The sequence below is a fragment of the Staurois parvus genome, unplaced genomic scaffold (assembly GCF_062004578.1).
Source record: "Staurois parvus isolate SC_StPar_1 unplaced genomic scaffold, SC_StPar_1.0 ptg001083l, whole genome shotgun sequence".
NCBI lineage: Eukaryota > Metazoa > Chordata > Amphibia > Anura > Ranidae > Staurois > Staurois parvus.
In genome coordinates this window covers 1,074,934-1,095,449 of record NW_028318879.1, presented here as the reverse complement: position 1 = coordinate 1,095,449, position 20,516 = coordinate 1,074,934, and the positions used below count along the sequence as shown (strand labels likewise).

At 43.4% G+C, this 20,516-nt stretch overlaps 1 protein-coding gene across 1 annotated transcript in view; it reads right to left on the bottom strand.

Moving 5' to 3' along the window:
* LOC149440450 (putative ATP-dependent RNA helicase DDX60) overlaps positions 1-20,516 on the bottom strand; it is a gene marked incomplete at its 3' end in the record, with an annotated part of 218,315 nt that overhangs the window by 10,914 nt on the left and 186,885 nt on the right. The window contains 2 exon segments of the mRNA XM_089658599.1: positions 7,314-7,418; positions 16,579-16,779. Coding sequence (XP_089514725.1) covers positions 7,314-7,418; positions 16,579-16,779 — 306 coding nt within the window.

Sequence of the window (20,516 nt, the reverse complement as noted above, 5' to 3'; positions counted from 1 at the left end):
TCCTGACCTCAACATAATTGAAAATCTATGGATATACCTTAAAAGAGCAGTGCGTGACAGACAGCCCAGAAATCTCAAAGAACTGGAAGACTTTTGTAAGGAAGAATGGGCAAAGATACCTCAAACAAGAATTGAAAGACTCTTGGCTGGCTACAAAAAGCGTTTACAAGCTGTGATACTTGCCAAAGGGGGCAGTACAAGATATTAACTCTGCAGGGTGCCCAAACTTTTGCAGATGCCATTTTTTTGTTTTCTGTTATTTTGAAAGTGTAAATGATGGAAATAAAATCTAACTTTTGTTGACATATTATAAGAATGTCTAATCTGTAATTTGATGCCTTTTGGAGATTTTTCCATCTTTCCTTGGCTTCTTTATGCACAATAATACAAATTTTTAGCTGGGGTGCCCAAACGTTCGATCCCCACTGTATATATTGGCTACATCTTTTTCTGTAAATATTGTTATTGCACTCTTTTGACCTTTTTAGTAATAAATCCTATGTGAAAAGTGTTGAACTGTTTCTAAAGCTCTTAATGCAAATAAGGATCCCTGTCTCTGAAGTGCGCTACTGTGTGTTTTTAAAACCTCTATATATCTCTGCCTGCGGTGACAGTGGTATACAGATGATTATTCAAATATCTTAGTGTTATTGCTAATATTGGCAAGTTTCCTCCTACTCTGTACTAAAAGGTGGTGGTGGCAGTGTGAAGGGTTAATTGCGTAATTAACCTGACCCAGTAACAATCGATTGTGGTCCATTAGCTGGAAAATCTTTGTACAGGGCGCAGCTGAGCGTGGCATTGTTACGCATGTGACAGCGTGGTTTTAGATTGGCTAGTCCTTCGGTCACAAGTTGGTGAGAAGGGCTGGGGGTCTGACGCCGCGATTGTCACATCTATCACCATCTAAACCGCCTTCCCTCCATAGAGATCTGTCTCCCCAAGGACTGCAGATAAGCCCCCCTGTCTACCTGTGTATATTTTTTTTGCTCTATTGCACATACAGGGCTGAAGTCTAACACCAAATCTCCTCCTGTGATTGCTACATCAGATCTTTGCTCATATTCAAAATTAGACATGACTGGCTACACATCTTGGAAGGACTACACTAGATGAACTGTATAACCCATAAGACCTTCAATCCTTTTGCAGAGAATTAAACATTTATACCCATCGCTTCCTGGCAGGGACCCTCTCAAGACCCCCACTCTTCAGGACACACCCTGACTGTGATTGGTCATAAATAAACCTTGCCCACGCACTCCTCCATTTCCCTCTACCCCTCTAGCTTCACACTAAAAAATTAATTTGCCTTCTAAATTGAAGCTCTCATTCTACACTGCAGAAACAGCTCTATGAGTTCCTCCAGCGTTAGATCGCTGATATTCATTATGTAATCCATAAATTGTAACTCCCTCTGGACTATGACTACCATTGGGGACTACAGCTGTTGGATGGATTGTTCCGTTTATGTTTTGCTCGTTAAAAAAGTTGTTTTCCACCTACACAATTGTATCAGTAAGTAGGGTTTTAGCTTCCCATCATCAAGTAGTTCTTCTAGAAATTCTGGGAGAACTGCACATTTTTTTAAATTTTTCATTTTTTTTTCTTTCTAGGTATGGAGTGCTATAGAGTTATAGCCAAGTGTTTAACCATATAACGAGGCTTTCTCACCCATGGTATTTTGGCATTCATATATTGTATGTATGTATGTATGTATGTATGTAGACGCCGTTCATTTTGTTAGTATTACCTCTGTTCGCTTATTGTGAACAGTTGTTGTGGCTAACCAACCTGACAGGACCAGCAGGAAATCTTTCAAACTACTCTCCAAGGCTTCCCACCAAAACGCAGATATATGGTAGTCAATATAATTCTGTTCTCTCTGACAACTGGGAACTCATCTTTGCCTAATTAGTAATAGTAGATGGCTAAAATGTTTGTTTTGCTCAACATCCCCTGTTGTCTTGTTATCTCATCCTTCATTGTAAAATACCTTAATTTCAATACTAAGACAACTGGCCCTTTAAGATTTCACTCTTTTTTACATTTTGTACAGGAAAGGCATCTGTACAAAAGCATTTCCTTTCAATTTGCATCTAGCTATTATTCCAAAATACACTCACTGGCCACTTTATTAGATGTACTTGTTCAATTGCGTGGTAACACAAATTGCAAATCAGCCAATTACATGGCAGCAATTCAATGCATTTAGTCATCTAGATGTGGCGATGATGACTTGCTAAAGTTCAAACCGAGCATCAGAATGGGGATGAAAGGGGATTTAAATGACTTTGAACGTGGCATAGTTGTTGGTGCCAGATGGGCTGGTCTCAGTATTTCAAAAACTGCTGATCTACTGGGATTTTCACATACAACCATTACTAGGGTTTAGAAAGAATGGTCTGAAAAAGAGAAAATATCCAGTGAGCGGCAATTATGTGGCCAAAAATGCCTTGTTGATGTCTGAGGTCAGAGGAGATTGGGCAGACTGGTTCAAGATGATAGAAAGGCATGCTATCATGTCAATATGGACAAAAATCTGAGGAATGTTTCAAACACCTTGTTGAATCTATGCCATGAAGGATTAAGGCAGTTCTGAAGTCAAAATGGGGTCCAACCCAGTACTACCAAGGTGTACCTAATAAATTGGCAGAGTGGGCGTATAATAGTTCTCAACTCAAAAGAAAAAAAAAGCTAAAGCAGCAATCTTGATTAAAACTGTCTCTCTATTCCAACCCATCACCATGTGTATCTACAACTATGACCACAATATAAATCACAAGTGCAAATGGAAAGCCACCGAATTTACCAAATGTGACCACTACATACAGTATCTGAAACCAATGAACACTCATTTTTATACAAAGTGTACAAATGCTTCTTTTCCTCTGACCATAGCCTCTTGATTATTGCCAACGATTTTAAACTGTCCTCTTCAAATTGTTTAGATAAGCATTCCCCCTCTAGGAGATGAATATCCCTTCTCTCCTGTCAACTATCATGGCAATAGGTTGTCTTTGACACCTGGAGAGTGGACCACACGGGCAACAGAAATACAGATTTTATTTCCATCTGCACTTTACGCATGCACAGATAAACTATTTTTTGTTAATAATCCCATGCTATACTCTTGCAAAAATTCTAATATACTCCCTATTACCTGGTCAGGCCTTGCCTCCATAATTCACTCTAAATGTACACCCCCAGTCCCTTAAAACATGTCACCGGCAATGGTACAACTTCCTATTCAAATACTAAACGTCTAAATTTAAAGTGGACTGCACATTGAAGCAATATTTCATAGAAAATACCTCTTCCAAGGTTCCCTACAGCACAATATTGGAAGCACATCAATAACATGCAAAGATCACACATGCACCTTTCACTCCCACCCTAGCCAAATAATTCACACCTTTGGTGACTATAAATCTAATTTCTTTTCAACAGCCCTGTTCTTTACAACCCTCTAGTGCAGTGTTTCTCAATTCCAGTCCTCATGGACCCCCAACAGGTCATGTTTTCAGGATTTCCATTATTTTGCACAGGTGATTTGATCAGTTTCACTGCCTTAGTAATTACCACAGCTGTTTCATCTGAGGGAAATCCTGAAAACATGACCTGTTGGGGGTCCATGAGGACTGGAGGTGACAAACACTGCTCTAGTGTGATGGCAAAAATCTCTGACTCAGAGGATTGACAAGTAAATTGTGGTGACAATTAAAACCTTCCCAACCAGCAGTCCCTAGACCTTTATGGTTTACCACACACCTACTAAAAGATGTTTCTACCAACTTAACAACCACACAAGACCCAATTGTTCATTGGGTTCCCCGGCCAAACACCTTTTCATAGGGACATACAAACATTATCACTGTAATTCCTAAACCAGGCAAAAACCACACCATTTGCTCTATTTGCCAAAAGCCTTATTGAATTCCATATTCAAAAATATTTACCATATTCTTAGCACTCAGACTGAACAGAATTCTTCTTTCCATCCTTCTCCCTTTTGACAAACAGGAGACTATACTAGGAGAGCAACTGATCTCATAGATGTGACAAATAATAAGAAACAAAGTCCTTCTCCTAGGTCTAGATGGTAAGAAAGCCTTTGGATAGGCTAAGTTGGCCTTTCTTGTTCTCTACCCTTAGATATAGGTTATCGGTATCAAAGACCCCTTCCTACAGGCCATACTAGACTTGTACTTCTCCATGCTGTCAATTATCTAGACTCCATTCACAACTTCACAACCATTCATTCTTTCCAGTGGCACTAGACAGGAGTGCCCTTTATCACTCATCATCTTTTCTATTTGCATATAACCCCTAGCTGCATTAGAAAAGACAACAATATCCATGGTATCCCAGCCAGGAATAGAATTTAACTTGTTGCCGACCTCAGATAGCCGAATGATGGCTGCACTGCGGCCGGCCAGTTCTGGGTGGACGTCATATGACGTCCGCCCAGAACGCGCTCTCCTGGGGCGCGCACCCGGCGATCTCCGTGATCGCTGTGTCCTACGGACACAGCTGATCACGTGATGTGGTAAAAGGCCAATCACAGCGGCCTTTTACCACGTGATCAGCGGTGTCCAATGACACGCTGATCAGAGGGAAATGCAAGTGCCGGTTCTCGGCTGCACTTTCCTCACGCTGTCAGATCGTGAGGAAAGTACTGCCGAGAACCGGCAGTTGTCAGAGCGGGGATCGGCACCGATCATCAGGTCACTGATGATCAGTGCCCTGATGATCGGTGCCCAGCAGTGGCACCCGCAAGTTCCGCCCACCTGTGCCCAGCAGTGCGCCCACTAGCTCCGCCCACCTGTGCCCTGCAGATCACCCACCTGTGCCCAGCAGTGCACCCACCTGTGCCCAGCAGTGCACCCACCTGTGCCACTCTGCAGTGTCACCCACCTGTGCCCAGAAGTGCCACCTACCTGTGCCCAGCAGTGCCACCCACCTGTGCCCACCCACCTGTGCCCACCAGTGCCACCCACCTGTGCCCACCCACCAGTGCTGCCCACCAGTGCCACCCGCCAGTGCAGCCCAGCAGTGCTGCCAGTCAATGCCACCAGTCAGTGTCCAGCGGTTGTGCCAGTCAGTGCCGCCAGTCAGTGCCCAGCAGTGATGCCAGTCAGTGCCGTCTATCAGTACCCATCATCAGTGTCACCTATCAGTGCCGCCTATCAGTGCTGCATATTAGTGCCGCCTATCCGTGACACCTCATTAGTGCTGTCTATCAGTGCCGCCTATCCGTGCCACCTCATTAGTACTGCCTATCAGTGCCCTTTAGTGCTGCCTATCAGTGCCCATCAGTGCCGCCTATCAGTGCCCATCAGTGCTGCCTCATCAACGCACATCAGTGAAGGAGAAAAATTACCTGTTTGAAAAATTTTATAATAGAAACAAAGAAACTTTTTTTTTTTTCAAATTTTTTGCAATTTTTTTATTTATAGCGCAAAAAATAAAACGCGCAGTGGCGATTAAATACCACCGAAAGAAAGCTCTATTTGTGAGAAAAAAATGATCAAAATTTCATATGGGTACAATGTTGCATGACCGCGCAATTGTCAAAGTGCGGCAGCACTGAAAGCTGAAAATTGGCCTGGTAAATAAGGGGGTATAAGTGCCTGGTAGGCAAGTGGTTAAAGTCTCCCTTTTCCCAGAGCACATCCTACTGGCTTTATCCTAACCCCATATAACCCTCCCATATCTTCATAGAGTCTTGGATCTATATGGCTTACTCTGGTTGCAACAAGTTGAAAACAGAAGTACTTTGCAATATAACCCCGCAAACGCTCAACCACCTGTCTTCACAGTTCCCATGCACTTGAAAAGTTAGCTGAATCTAATACTTGGGAGTGAAATTAACACCTGAGTATAACTCTTGGTACAGGGAAAACTTCCCACCCCTATATAATGAAATAGGAAGACTACTATCAACCTGGAAGTAGTAACACATCTAATTTCTAGTCCACATACCGACAATTAAAAGGTCAAGGCTGCCTAAACTTCATACCTATTTGAGACACTCATATTTATTATACCTGTGTCACACCTTTAAACCAACAAAATATTACTTTGCATGGAAGTAAAAAAGACAGAGCATAGCTAAATCTGTTTTATATGCTATCTGAAGCCAAGGAGGTTTAGCGTTCCCAAACCTCACTAAATACTTCCTAGCTAACCACTTAAAAACATGTACCTCATGGTCCATGCTAACAGCTGATGGACTGGAATGGAGAAACTATGGATAACACCAATGCGTTCGAATTCTGTGCTATGGAATAGTACTGTAAAGCTAGGACCATCGAAAATCCTTCACACAGTGTTGTTCACTATCACAATCTAATGACACTTTTCTCTGACATCAGATACTACTTTTTATTAACTTATTGCTCTTCAATCCTTCTATACCCTATAGTCTGACCTTAATCATGTCTCACCCCTGGAAAAATAAGGCCTTTTTTTCAACTTGGTTACCTGGCGGATGTGATAATAATGTATTTGCTTTCTACAGATCCTCAAAATCAATCTAAGCTACCAAAATGTGTATTCTATGGACACTTACAAATCTGGCACTATGCTCGCTATGCCCCCCTCCTCCATTCAAATAGACATAAAGCTGAAATGGAAGAAAATCCTGAGTCAACATTTACCCTTAACAGTCTGGCAAATTATTTGGTTACAAGCTTCCAAAAGCTCAATTTGCACCTTCTACAAAGAAACCCAATATAATTTTTTTTTCATATTATATTGAATATTGTATAGTGCCAGTGGTCACATCACTATACAGGTAATTTTCAGAATACTAGAGAGAGGGAGAGAGAGAGAAATACGGAGACTGCAACTGCTGCCTGACTTTTAAATGTTAGTTACCTGACTGTCAGGCTAAACCAGGCAAATCAGGACTTCCAACTTCACTTGCTGTATGTTAGTCTTGGGTATGTGAATTATAAAATGTTGGAGCAAGAAATAGCCAGGCAACTAATATTTTCAGAATAAGAAGGTCAGCAATGGCAGCAACCATACTGCATTCATACTAGGCTTCCTTTACACTCATTTACCTAGAGGTAATAAATTAAAATACAATAAGAACATTTGCTGTTGCACTTAACAACAGGTTGTTGTTTGCTTTACATTTTTAGTGTACATTTTTAACATGCCCAACCTAATTTAGGTAACACAGACATTTTCTTTGCATTACATTTTATAAAATTATAAAAGTCTGGCTTACAAAACGATCAGAAAGAGAGACTACAATTAGGGAATACAGCCTGGAAAAACAAAGCAATACATTTATTACGAACCTCTGACAGCAAGAACTGCATCGAGAACACACAGTAAAGCTTTAACACTTGTGTTTCATTTTGGTGTTTGAATGTCATAAGGGAATGCTTCAAAACTGATAAAACCTAACAAAAAAAAATGTATAGTATTAATAGTTAATCAATATATTTAAGGTTGTTAATCAAGAACCATCTAGAAAAATATGATAAATGTATTTTGAAATAAAACACTAACACATATCTATGGTCAAAATGTAAAATCTTATACTTATTTCCACATTGGTTTTCAACTATTTTTAGCCTACTCCTAATAATCTGAACAATATTGAAGTTTTTAAAGTAAGTTTCAAACGTTAGAAGAAAATCTGGACAGCTGCACATCCTGAGAATTGCCCTTATTTGTAAATATGATAAAACAGCAACACAGGCATCAAGCAGAGGGAGCTGGGACTAACATGTTTCACGCTTTATCAGGACTGAAGCCTACTACACACGGTAAGGTTTTATTTTTCATTCAGCCCAGCGGGATGAAGGAAAGAAAAACTGAGCAGCTCGCAAGGAGGTCTCTGTACTAACTATAGGAAGTTTGTACAGTTATCTCCATGCTGTGTTATTGTGTTCTGACAGGGGGGTTCCCCCCCTCCCCCGCCAGAACACACCACACACCAGAACAAGAAACAACCTGTTCTATAGCTTGAATGCTTATAGCAGAGAGATTGCCACTATGATAGTCGTTAAAATGTTTAGCGCTATTTCTAGAACGATTTTGCTCAATGTTATATATTTGGTCATGTCATGGAGGTGGTCTCGTAATCTTCTAGTGGTTCTGCTGACATACTGTATTAGGCAGATATCACAAGTAATCAGTTATATCACACACCTGGTGTTGAAATTAATAAATGGCAGAATCTTGAAAGACCTGACAGTAGCAGTGGATTGAAATGTGTCCCCCTTATTAAGATGAGGGACACATTTCAGTACACTTTTACTGGCAGATCTTTCAAGACTCCATCATTTTTTAATTGCAACACTAGGTATGTAATATATCTGATTAACTGATTGTGATGACAAGGGCATTCATTGTCACCACATCTGTAATTCCTTTAAAATGTAGCCAATTATGACCCCATTTTTCTGACTTGTAAACAGGCTAGGTGACAAATAGTTGCCCAAAGAAGGACACAGTTCCTAGGCCTTTATACAAAATATGTGCATGTATATCATCATTTAGGAGTATTGGTAAATAATGCTTCACAATGGACTTAACCTTATTATATTCTGCACAACATATAGTTGAAAAAACTGGAACTCTCCTATCACCAGAACTCCAATCCAAATCTTTCAATAAGTCATCCCTACCTACAGCTCTGTGTAATGCTAGCTTCAGATGGGGGGGGGAGCTTAGGCGTGCCATAGCACCCCCAAAATTATTGCTAACACCCCCATCTGTGTGACCAGAGCCACCCATTAGGGGCTACAAGCAGTTTACTGCTACTAGACCGAGCGCATTCAGGTCATCAGGGGACCCAGCAAGAGCTGTCTCTGTTTTTGTCCCCCAGGTGAAGTACAGTACAGTTTTCATTGCTCCACATGGAGCCTCCTGTGGCTGGCAGCCCAAAGAGATTCTCTCTCATCCGGCTGCTTCTCACCGGGCTCAAACAGATGGATGGGATGTGGTTGACTTTTCCCACATGCACAAGTGACCACTCTGGCTGAAAGTGGGACAGGACTTCCACCTCTAGCCATGGGGTGAGTGACTAATGAGAAGAGATTTTCATCTGCAGGAATTTCCTCCATCTGTAATACTTCAGCTCCCTACCCTGGTTACTATACCACATACAAATGGCTGGGGAACTGCTCCCAGTGATGCTACTACATATTGCACACTGCCACCACTATATTTTGCTCACTGCCCCCGCTGCATATAGCACACTGCCCCACTACATACTGCACACTACCCTGCTATATACTGCACACTGCCCCCAATACTTATTGCACAATGACTGCCCCCCACTACAGTGCATCTTGCACACTGACTGCTCCCTTTACATACTGCTCACTAGCCCCACTATACTGCTCAATGCACCACTACATACAGCTCACTAAACCCACTACATACTGTTCACTGCCCCCACTACATACTGCACACTGACTGCCCCAACTACGTCTTCCTTGCACATTGACTGCTGCCTTTACATACTGCTCACTACCCCCACTCTATACTGCTCACTGCCCCCTCTACATACTGCTCACTAGCCCTGTTTCATACTGCTCACTACCTCCACTGCATGCCGCTCACTGCCCTCACTATATACTGCTCGCTGCCCCCACTACATACTGCACAGACTGCCACATGACATACTGCTTACTGATTGCCCCGATATTACATACTGCTCACTGACTGCCCCACCACCATGTACTGCTCACTGACTGCCCATCCACTACATACTGATCACTAACTGCCTAGCCACTATCTACTGTTCACTGACTGCCCTTCCCATATATACTGCTCACTAACTGCCCTGCCACTGCATATTGCACACTATCCTGCCACTGTATACTGTTAACTTTTTGCCAGCACATACCGCTCTCAGCCTGCTCTGCACTTCCACTAGCTACTGTGCATGGCCCTACTTGTTTAAAACTGCATACTGCTCACTGCATGCTTTTTACTGCCCTGCACTTTCCTCCTGCTGCAACTCACATTCCACACCTCTGCACTGCCATTTTTTACAGTTCATTGCCCTACACCACATACTGCTCACTGCACTTTCTGTACATACTGCTCTTCACTGACACTACATACTGCTCTCACACATTGCATGCACTAGTACCCTGTCAGGTAGACTGTATGGGGCCCCATGATTTATAAAGGTTGGCTCTTTGCACACTGACCACCAGTATGCAATGGGCACCCTGAACACCAGTGTACAGGAGACACACTGACCAATATTGTACAGGGGGTACACTAACCACTCTTGTACAGAGGGCACACTAACCACCATTGTACAGGAGAAGCAATGACAGAATAATGCTGTACACGGTCCTGTCCCCCACACACTGTACGCTGCATAGTGCTGAGCTCTTCACTCTCTAAGCTGTGTTGTACATTTCACAATTAAGGGGAACACACTGACTACGATGATTTTGAAGGTTAATTATTACATGATGTTGGAGCTTAGTTATTGTGTAGTTCTGAGATTTAATAATGCATATTCCTGAGGGTTTATTACTGTGCTGTGATGGAAGTTACTGTGCCGTGCTGGGGGCTTATTATTGTGCCATACTGGAAGTTAATTGTTGTGTCATGCTAGCACATTAAGTAAGGTGCAATGTTGGAGGTTAACGTATAACTAAAAGCAAAACTATTTTTTTAGTTTTGGATAGATTGGAGAGGGATTGGAACCTCTGTCAAGATTTATTACTGCCTGTACCCCCATTAGGGAGATTCACTCTCTCAATTTGCCCTGTTTACCATTATCTTTGAAAGTGAAAGTAAAGAAAATCCCAAATTTTGGGTTGTCCCCAGAAAAGTAGAGGGTAAATCTTCAAATGGACACACTAGTTCTGGTGACCTGGGGGGCTCCAAAGGATTCCCTTACTTTGCAGGGATTTCCTCTTACTTCCTGTTTTGGCTGTGGGACAGAAAGTGAAGGTAAATCTCCCTAATGGGACACAGATGGCAAAAAACTGACAGGGGTTATAACCCTCCCTCACTCTACCCAAAATGTATTTTAAAAAAAACATTGTGTCAATAGTTTTACTTTATTATTGTGCACTGTTGGTGATTTATTATTATACCTTCCAGGTTGTTAATTTTTGTGCCTTGCTGGGAGTTAATTTTGTGCTGTGCTTGGGGCTAATTATTGTGCCAGGCTGGGTGTTTAGCCCTTAGACTTGCTAGGGTTTATTGCTGACCCTGCCACATTTCTGGTCCCATTTGAGCATATTTCACTCCAACAATCTCTTGAGTTGTCTCAAGGGCCTATTTTGTCTATACAAAGAGGACAGACCATGAAGAAACACCCACTTACTTGTGGTCTCACTTTTTTGGCCACGCCCACAAGAGCACAGCTTTAGCTCCCCCAGTTATACTACCAGCACCAATACCCCCCCCCCCCAAAAAAAATAGTTTGATGCTGCCCTTGTTAGGTAGCTATCTGTCATATAGCCTGTGTACAAGTAAAAAAAAGAATGGTCTACTTTTAATGTTATATTAAATGCCCTTGTTGTTCCCAGATTATTAAAGGGGACACATTTCAATCCATTGTTCCTGGCTGGTCTTTGGAGAATCTCTCATTTATAATTGCAACACCAGGTATGATATATCTAATTACTTGATATCTGCTTGATACAATATATTGACAGAACCACTAGACAATTATGAGATTGCCTCCATGACCATATTTATAACATTGAGCACAATCATTCTACAAATGTTGCTAAATATTTTAACGCCTGTCATGGCAACAGTCTTTCTGCTGTAAAAATTCAAACTATAGAAAGGGTTTTTTCTCCTAAAGTGGGGGGTGGGGGGGGGCTGTTTTCAGGCTCCTGTGTAATGAGGGAGTATATTGAATCTTTCATCTCCAAACTAGGATCTTGGCAGGGATCATGGTATATTAGTCATTTTTATGAGTAGCATCCTTCCCTAATTTTATCTGGTGTTGTGATTGACATCGTTTATCATTTGAGAAACCACACACACACTCACACACTGTCCCTTATGCATGTTTCATTTGCATATTTATTGGTTTGTTCATCCTTGTGTGTTACTGTTTCATATTTGGAGTTATATTGGTTTTAGTTTACATTGTGATCTTATTTGCGGTGGCAGTTTACAGATTTCTTGTTTGCCGTAGTCTTTTCTTTGGAACAGTTTTCCACTTACACCATTGTGTAAGGCTGTAGTCAGGTTTCTTATTGTGCTTACCTGTTTGCAACTGTGTGTGGATGTTTCTTTCCACATATACATGTAAGGCAGATATACACTCTTGTAGGTTAGAACTAAGCGCTGGTAAAGAGTAAAATATTTTACACCCTTGCCCAGCTTCCTCTGCTTAATGCCTATGTTGCTGTTTTTAAAGGAGAACTTCGGGAATTATTTTCCCATGCAGTCGATCTGTGCCAACACTGCATGGGTTACCTGTTCATTTTGTTCAAGGACACACAAAAAGGCTATACTCACCTGATCCTTCGGTCCCCTGGAAAACAGTGCACCCCCCACATCCAGCAGTGGCCTGTTCTTGCTGTCCTCATGTCCAGAGCCGGTTTATGGATGCGATGACATCAGGAACAGTCCACCACACAACACTGCTAGACCGCTTGTGGGGGGAGTTTAGGAGCGACAGGGACCAGTCTTGCGCTTGGAGGATTGGTGGATTAGGCAGTATATCTCTGCTCTCCTCACTGCTGCACCAGATACTGATTGCACCAGTTAGAGTAAATCTTCCCCTTCACAGTGAAGTAAAATGTTATTTGCAGTTTGGACACTTAATGCTTGTTTTGAATCACAGGACACTGGAATGTATTATTGTACAATATAGAAAGAGCACACACTTTGCATAATACAATGTTTCAAAATAAAGAGGCAATGAAACAAACAGTTTGTATCTTTTTGACTTAAAGAGTTACTAAACCCACACCTGTAAAATCAGTCTGTATATGCAGTAAAGCATGCTTGTTATACTTACTGTGGAACCTAAGGGGTTAATCCTCTGCATTGTGTGCAAAAGATGTTTGACCCTGCCTTCCCTGATCCTCCCCTTCTTCTACTGTCTCCAATCCATCTCCTGATAGAACAGAGCCTTGGGGGCAAGCTACACATGCTCAGTTTGGTGCATATTGCTAGATAGTTTTTTTCTTTGGAGAGTGCATGTGATCAGCACAGGGACAATCAGCACTGTCCAGACAGAGGGTCAGGGGTCCTGCAGCCTCATGGGGGAGAATGAAAACTCCTACTACAAGCTTTAACCAGTGCTTTGCTGAACACTGATATAAGTCACAAGACTGCTCTAACTGCTGATGAGAAAACATATTTAGCAGTTAATATTTGCTAAAATAATTGCATTTCCATGTTCTGTGTACTGTGGGAGACCAGATATAGTGAACGTAGGGTCATGGGTTTAGTAACACTTTAAAGTGTTACTAAACCCACAACAGTAAGATCAGTCTGTATATGCAGTAAAGCATGCTTGTTAAACTCACTGTGGATTAACAAGGGGTTAATCCTCCTCATGTGAAAAGGCCATTTGCTCCTGTCTTCTATGACCCTCCCCTTCTTCAATTGTCCCCAAGCCATCTGTTGATAGTACAGAGCTCTAGGAGTCACTATGCACATGCTCGGTTTAGTGTGCATTGCTAGAGAGTTTTTTTTTTCTTTTGGAGGGTGAATGTGATCTGCACAGGGCCAATGAGCACTGTCCATACAGAGGGTCAGGGGTTATGAAGCCTCATAGGGCAATCAAAGCAGAATGAAAACTCCTCCTACAAGTTTTAACCAGTGCTCCAGTTTCCATGTTCTGTGTACTGTGGGAGACTAGATATAGTGAATGCAGAGTCATGGGTTTAGTAACACTTTAAGCTGACTGTTCAGTGGTGTATCATCTATGGGTGCAGGATGTTCACTGCACATGGGCCCTGAGGGTTGGGGGGCTCCCTGTGCTGTGAACACCTATGGATGAGATGTATCAGGAGCAAAGTCAGGGAGGATCAGTGCAGCGGTGGGGACATTTACAAGCAGAAGCAATCTCCCTGTATGGCTTTCAATGAAGCAGCTGAAAGGTGCAGGAGGGAGAGGAGGAAAAGCGGCTTCAATCTGCTTCACTGAAAGCCATACAGAGAGATCGGTGCTTGTGACTGTCACCACCGCCGCATCAATCATCCCTGACTGTGCATTCGATTTTCCTTCTGGGGCCCCCCTGTGTGCTCCTAAGACCCCCCCCACTGCAGATCACTGCTGCCTCAACTTCTCTGAGAGTGCTCAGCCCCTCCCTCATCCTCCAGAACAATGACAGAGGAGAGAGTCCAGATATGCTTTGCCTCCCCCTGTCCCTGCCAACACACCAGTCTATGCAGCTTCTGAGAAGAGGATGGGATGGGAAACTGTGTACAGAGCAGCCGGCAGCTGTGTGATGCTTCTGAATGTGCCAGCAAGCCTGGAACCATCCACGTGAGTCCTTCCCTCCTTTCCTTCTTTCCTTACATTCTTCCATCCCCTCCTTTACTGCTTTCCTCCCTCCCCTCATTTCCTCCATTCCCTTCCTTCTTTCCTCCCTCCCCTCCTTTTTTTCTTTCTTTCTTTCCTTCCTCCATCCATTCCCTACCTTTTCTTCCTTCCTTCCTCCATCCCCTCCTTTCTTTCCTTCCTTCCTTCATCTCTTCCCTTCCTTCTTTCCTCCCTTCCCTCCCCTTCCTTCATCCATTCCCTCCCCTTCCTTCTTTCCTTAATCCATTCCCTCCCTTTCCTTCCTTCCTTCTTCCATCCATCCCCTCCCTTTCCTTCCTCCATTCCTTCCCTTCCTTCCTCCATCCCCTCCTTTCCTTCCTTCATCCATTCTCTCCATCCCTTTTTTTCCTTCCTTCCTTCCTCCAACGCCTCCCTTCCTTCTTTCCTCCCTCCCCTCCATTCCTTTCTTCCTCCATCCCTTCCCTTCCTACTTTCCTCCCTCCCCTCCCTTCCTTCCCCCATCTCATCCCTTCCTTCTTTCCTCCCTCCCTTCCTTTCCTTCTTTTTTTCCTTCCTTTATTACTTCCTTCCCTTTTCTACCTTCCTTCCTTCCTTCATCCATCCCCCCCCTTTCTTCCTTCCTTCCTCTCTTTCTTCCTCCATCCATCCATTTATTCCCTTCTTTCCTCCAGTTCTTTTCTTTCTTCCCCCAAATCTCTCTCTCTTCTCTCCCCCTCTTTCCTATTTTGTCCTCAAGCAATAGCATTCATGAGTGCAGCCAATGAAGCTTAGTTTTGTGTAATCAGCCTATGGTAGTAGTTGGTCCCATGTGGGGACATCTGATGTAAGGGGGACTGTTTACAAGGACGCATGATATAAGGGAGTACAGGTTCTGTTTATTCATCCCAATCTAATGACAGCCCAACATATACTAGTGCTTCCTGTTTTCTCCCTACTGACACTGTCCACTGCCCCCTACAAAATCATTGTATCATTGTGAAAAAAATTATACAAAAATAAATTGTAAAAAAATAATTAAAAAAACTAAATAAGAAAAATAGAAAAATTCTGACACCCACTCTATTACTCTACCGACACCATCCACTGGCCACCCAAAAAGCATTTTGAAAAAATGATAAAAATAATAAAACATTAAATTTAAAAAAATTAATAAAATTGTACAAAAAAAAAGAATAAAAATAAAGAACTACTGACACCATCTTGCACATTCTACCCACCGCCATACACTCCACACTCCTCTCCCTGTACATACTACCCACCGCCAAACACTCCACACTGTACATTCCCTATTTAACATTACCACATTCTGCAAGTCATCTCAGACACTATTTAACCAGACCCCTTTTAAGCCACGCCCATTTTCAAAAGTGCAATTTAAACCATGCCCACTTTTTGCAGCTGCACATTTTTTTTTTATCATTGCCTGGGGCCTACTTTTGATCTTGCAAACAGGCCCACTGATTTCATGATATGCCCCTGTGACTGTTACACTATATACGTAATCATAATCACTGGTAAGTTCATTTGGGTAAAGCGCTGTACCTTGTAGGGAGTGTTACTAACTCTTTACTGGTATCACTATGGTTCTTAAAATGCTGATGTTATAAAGTGAAAGTGTATGCTGCAACCATAGATTTCCTTTAATGAAAATCCAACATCGCTTGTCTTTCTTGACCAGTATGCATTCAGCAAATAGTTTTACCTGCTATTATGCACTATTTTAGATATTAATGGAAAGGGCATTTGCTGAGCAATTTCTAAAAATCTACCTATGCTTTTAATACTGCATTCGGAAGGTCCTCCCACAGTAGTCTTTTTTTGTAAGTGGTCTCTATGTATCAGTAACAATGTTCTCCTTTCTCTGCAGCTTACAAATTTGAATGCCAAAATTTAGACACAGCTTTAACCCACAATTTGATACTTTCATCTACTTCCTAGAGGCAGAGAAAGCAAGCCAAGTAATTCTAGTGAAGACCTTCACCTGCTTAGGGTGGACTTGGAAAATGGTCAAAATTGACGTTTTACTTTCATTATAGTAGAGGTTGTTTCCCCTTTCTAGTAAACAGTGTGAAAATCTAAACAGTGTTAAAAACTTACTTTTGCTTTAGCATCCTCTTTGTCATCTGCTTTGGCTGCTAGCAGCATTAGTCTTAGTACAAGGGAAATACTCAGAGGAAACTGGCCTCTTAGCTCTGGAACGTTGGACTTCATAAGTTTTTTCACTTTTGGCACTGAAATGTTGAAGAAAAACACGCTTCCCTCTAGATCCAGTCCTCTTCTTCCAGCACGACCTGCCATCTAATAAAAATATTGTGTCATGTTTTCATACATACCGTATCTACTTTATCTTTGTTTTTGTAAAATAACTTATATAATCACTATTTCCCTTCATATTTAAAAAAAATATCTGATAAAGACACCTGTGTAACCCAGTGGTAAGACCTGACACCATAGGTAACAAGGATTTTTGCCTTGTCTTGTGCTAAACCTGCACTGGGCAATTCATCCTAGCATGGTACCAGCAAATATAGCATGAATGAGCTGTTCAAATTTCACAAAACAGGCACTGAAATCTTAGCTCTTTCCCTATTACTTTCTTTTGCTTAAGAATTTTAGTAAACTTCCAGCCCTCTTATGTAAAGAACCAGCAGGTGTTTCTAAGCTGTTAGGGCTCATTCACACCATGTCCATTTACCTGTGTTGATCAGAATTGACCCGTTTTATATTTTAGCATGTTTTGATGTCGGAGGGAATTGCATGCACTAAGTACTAAAACAAAAGCTCCTTGTATTTGTTATCTTATTATTAGATCATTTGGCTACTGTTGTCCGTATGGCTTAACAGTCTGCAGGAATTTTGGTAGCTGCTAAATCAGATTCCCATTTTTAGTGTATATCTGTGGGGTTTTAAAAGAGGCTGTTATCCCGGTGCATGTGTACAGCGACCAATGGCAGACACGCTTTAGGCTAGCTCCGCTCCGCGCTCTTGCTGTTGAGCATCAGGACACGGATCGGTTCATCTCAGCATGGCTCTTCATATCCCCTTTGGCTTCTACATCTCTTCCCCACTACATGACACCTCCAAAAACAATGGGGAATGTCTGGAGCCACTCTATCATAGAGGCATTGGCCCAGGCTGCTGTTCCCAAGATGGCGATCATGCACAAGCATGCGGACGCCTCTCCGAGGTCCACTTCCCAAGGGGGTAATGATAGAGATAGTCATGTTGGCACTTATGCAGACATACTCTCACAAATTGAGAGAAGGCTCCAGAAGATACTTCAGACCACATCTAAGCAGATTACTGAGCGCCTTTCTATAGATGTTCGGGAGCTAGGCTAGAGTACTGAGGAATTAGACGTCAGAATGGAGGATGCCTATACCTCCATTACAGCACATGACAAAGAACTTGAGTGACTGCAGGACGAAAACACCTTGCTCCACTATAAGTTGGAAGACCTGGAAAATAGGTCTTGCAGTTCGAATTTGTACTTCAGGGGCATCCCAGACATTGTGATTCATTCACAATCCACCATTACGGCACCTATACAGGAGTTGACACCCTGGGTTCCAACCGAGTGTTTGGAGTTCGACAGAATCCACGGAGCACTGATAAAGACACTGTCCTCCAGTCAGCTGTTGTAAAGTGTCTTTACTACTGCACTAAAGAAAGCATTCTTCAGGCATCCCACAATAAGCCTCATCTGACTTTCCAAGATATGACTAGCAGATCTTTGCTGACCTGGCCCCCTTTACAATTGTGAAATGGAGGGAGATGAAGCCAATCTTGCAAGCTCTCCAGCGTCACTGCATTACCTATACATGGGGCTATCCATTTCATCTTATCTTTGAACACAGCAACCACACTACATTGGAGAAAGCTCAACAAAACTGAACAGCCTCCGTCTCCCCCAGTCCCCTATTGGCTCCTCCCCTGGACCCACAGCACTCTTCCCCAGCTGTGAGACCTCAGACATACTGTTAGGAATGGACTGGCCAGCAATGGTGGGACTCACCTGCCTTTTGATCTGCAGTACCAGGGCTGGCCAGCGGGTGTTCCCTGCAATCAGAGACTCAACTTTGCAGCCAGCTAACACCTGTAACTGATGATGCTGGGGTATTTAAGGGATGGCCAGACCCACAGACTCTGCCTTGGTGTTGTGTTTCTCTTGGCCCTGTATCCTGTTCCTGCTCTCTGCTCCTGTCTGATTCTCTGCTACCTGTCCTGATCCCTGGCTTGTGACCCTGACCATCTCTCTGCTTGACCCTCTGTACTACGCTGCTTGCTACCTGCTGAACCTGGCCTGTGACCCCGACCATTCTCTGCTTGCTCCCCCTGTACCTACCTGCCCTATTGATATTGACCCGGCCTGCCTGACGACGCTTGCTTGTATATACTGTTATCTGTGGGTGGTTGGTTTGGTTTGGTTGCACTGTGTTATGTTTTAGTATTGCACTGCGTTTATGTTTGTATTGTTAGTGTTAATAAATTGTATTGTTTATCACATATCTGAAGTCTGCGTTTCCCTGCATCAGTCACACACCTCTGGTCATACCTGGGAGCCCTGACATTACACCAAGGCCAATCCTGACCAGAAGTGGCTGCACAGGGAAGCCATCTTGGCTTGTTGATGGGAAGGATGGATCTTGATGAGGTTGAGTATTTATATCTGCTAGTGTTTGATGACAGGGAGTATGCTTATCAAACTCTGAAGGAGTATACCCGGGATGAACTGCTAGAATGTATACAGCTCGCTCATGTTCTAGTAGATCAGGGCACAGTGTTCTCTGAGGTGCAGCCATTGGTTGAGGTTTGTGCAGAGTTGGTTTCATCTGGTTCCCCCGAATGCAGGGATGAATTTTTGCCACCATTTAGTGCAGACCAGGTAGAGTCCCTGGTGTGGTTATTAGAGGATGATGTGGGTTACTTTCTGGAGCGTTATTCCACATGTTCACCACTGACACTGCGAGATTGTATAAACGCAGTGCAGTCATTGACCAGACAGGCTTTGTGTAAGCTCAGCTTTGTTCAACCCCTACTGCAGACATGGACAGACTTGTTGCACCCAGCCTCAGTCAGCTTACAAAGACCCAGTCCTGCTTCTAACTCTACTCCTGTATTCCCACCAGCTCCTCCAGTTACAGCCCAGTATACTTGGCTATCTACCGCATGTCAGTACCCTGTTCCCACTCGCTGCACCTATCCTGCCTTTAATCCTGTAAAAAAGCCCTCTGTAGCAACTGCTCCCTCTCCTGTTCCATCCTCCAGTTCTTCTCTGTCTCCAGCTGCCCCATTCGTTTGCAGACCTGCGTTTACTTGCAGTGCTCCAGTAGTTAAAACCAGAAAAAAGCGAAAATTCTTTCCAACCAATACCATCCTGCCAGTATCCAAACCGGTGAGCCTGCCTTCCGTGGTTCAGACTGAAGCCTCTACTTGGCCTGAAGCCTCTACGCGGCCTGAAGCCTCTACGCGGCCTGAAGCCTCTACTCGGCCTGATGCCTGTACTCGGCCTGATGCCTGTACTCGGCCTGATGCCTCTCTTCAGCCTGAAGCCTCTACTCGGCCTGAAGCCTCTACTCGGCCTGAAGCCTCTACTCGGCCTGATGCCTCTACTCGGTCTGATGCCTCTACTCGGTCTGATGCCTCTACTCGGCCTAATGCCTCTACCCAGCATGATGAACTGATCCAGCCTGACGATCCTATTAGGCCAGTTGACTCGATGCCCGCTGTTGATCCAGATGATCCGGTACCTGATCCGGTGCCCGCTGTCGTGCCAATTGACTCAGAGCCCGCTGTCGTACCTGGTGACTCGGTGCCCACTGCCTTGCCAGATGACTCGGTGCCCGCTGTCGAGCCAAATGACCTGATGCCTGGTGACCCGATGCCCGCTGTCCAGCCAGACGATTCAATGTCTGCCCCGGTGCCCGCGGTCATGCCAGTTGACTCGGAGCCCACTGCCTTGCCAGATGACGCGGTGCTCGCTGTCGAGCCAAATGACTTGATGCCTGGTGACCCGATGCCCGCTGTCCAGTCAG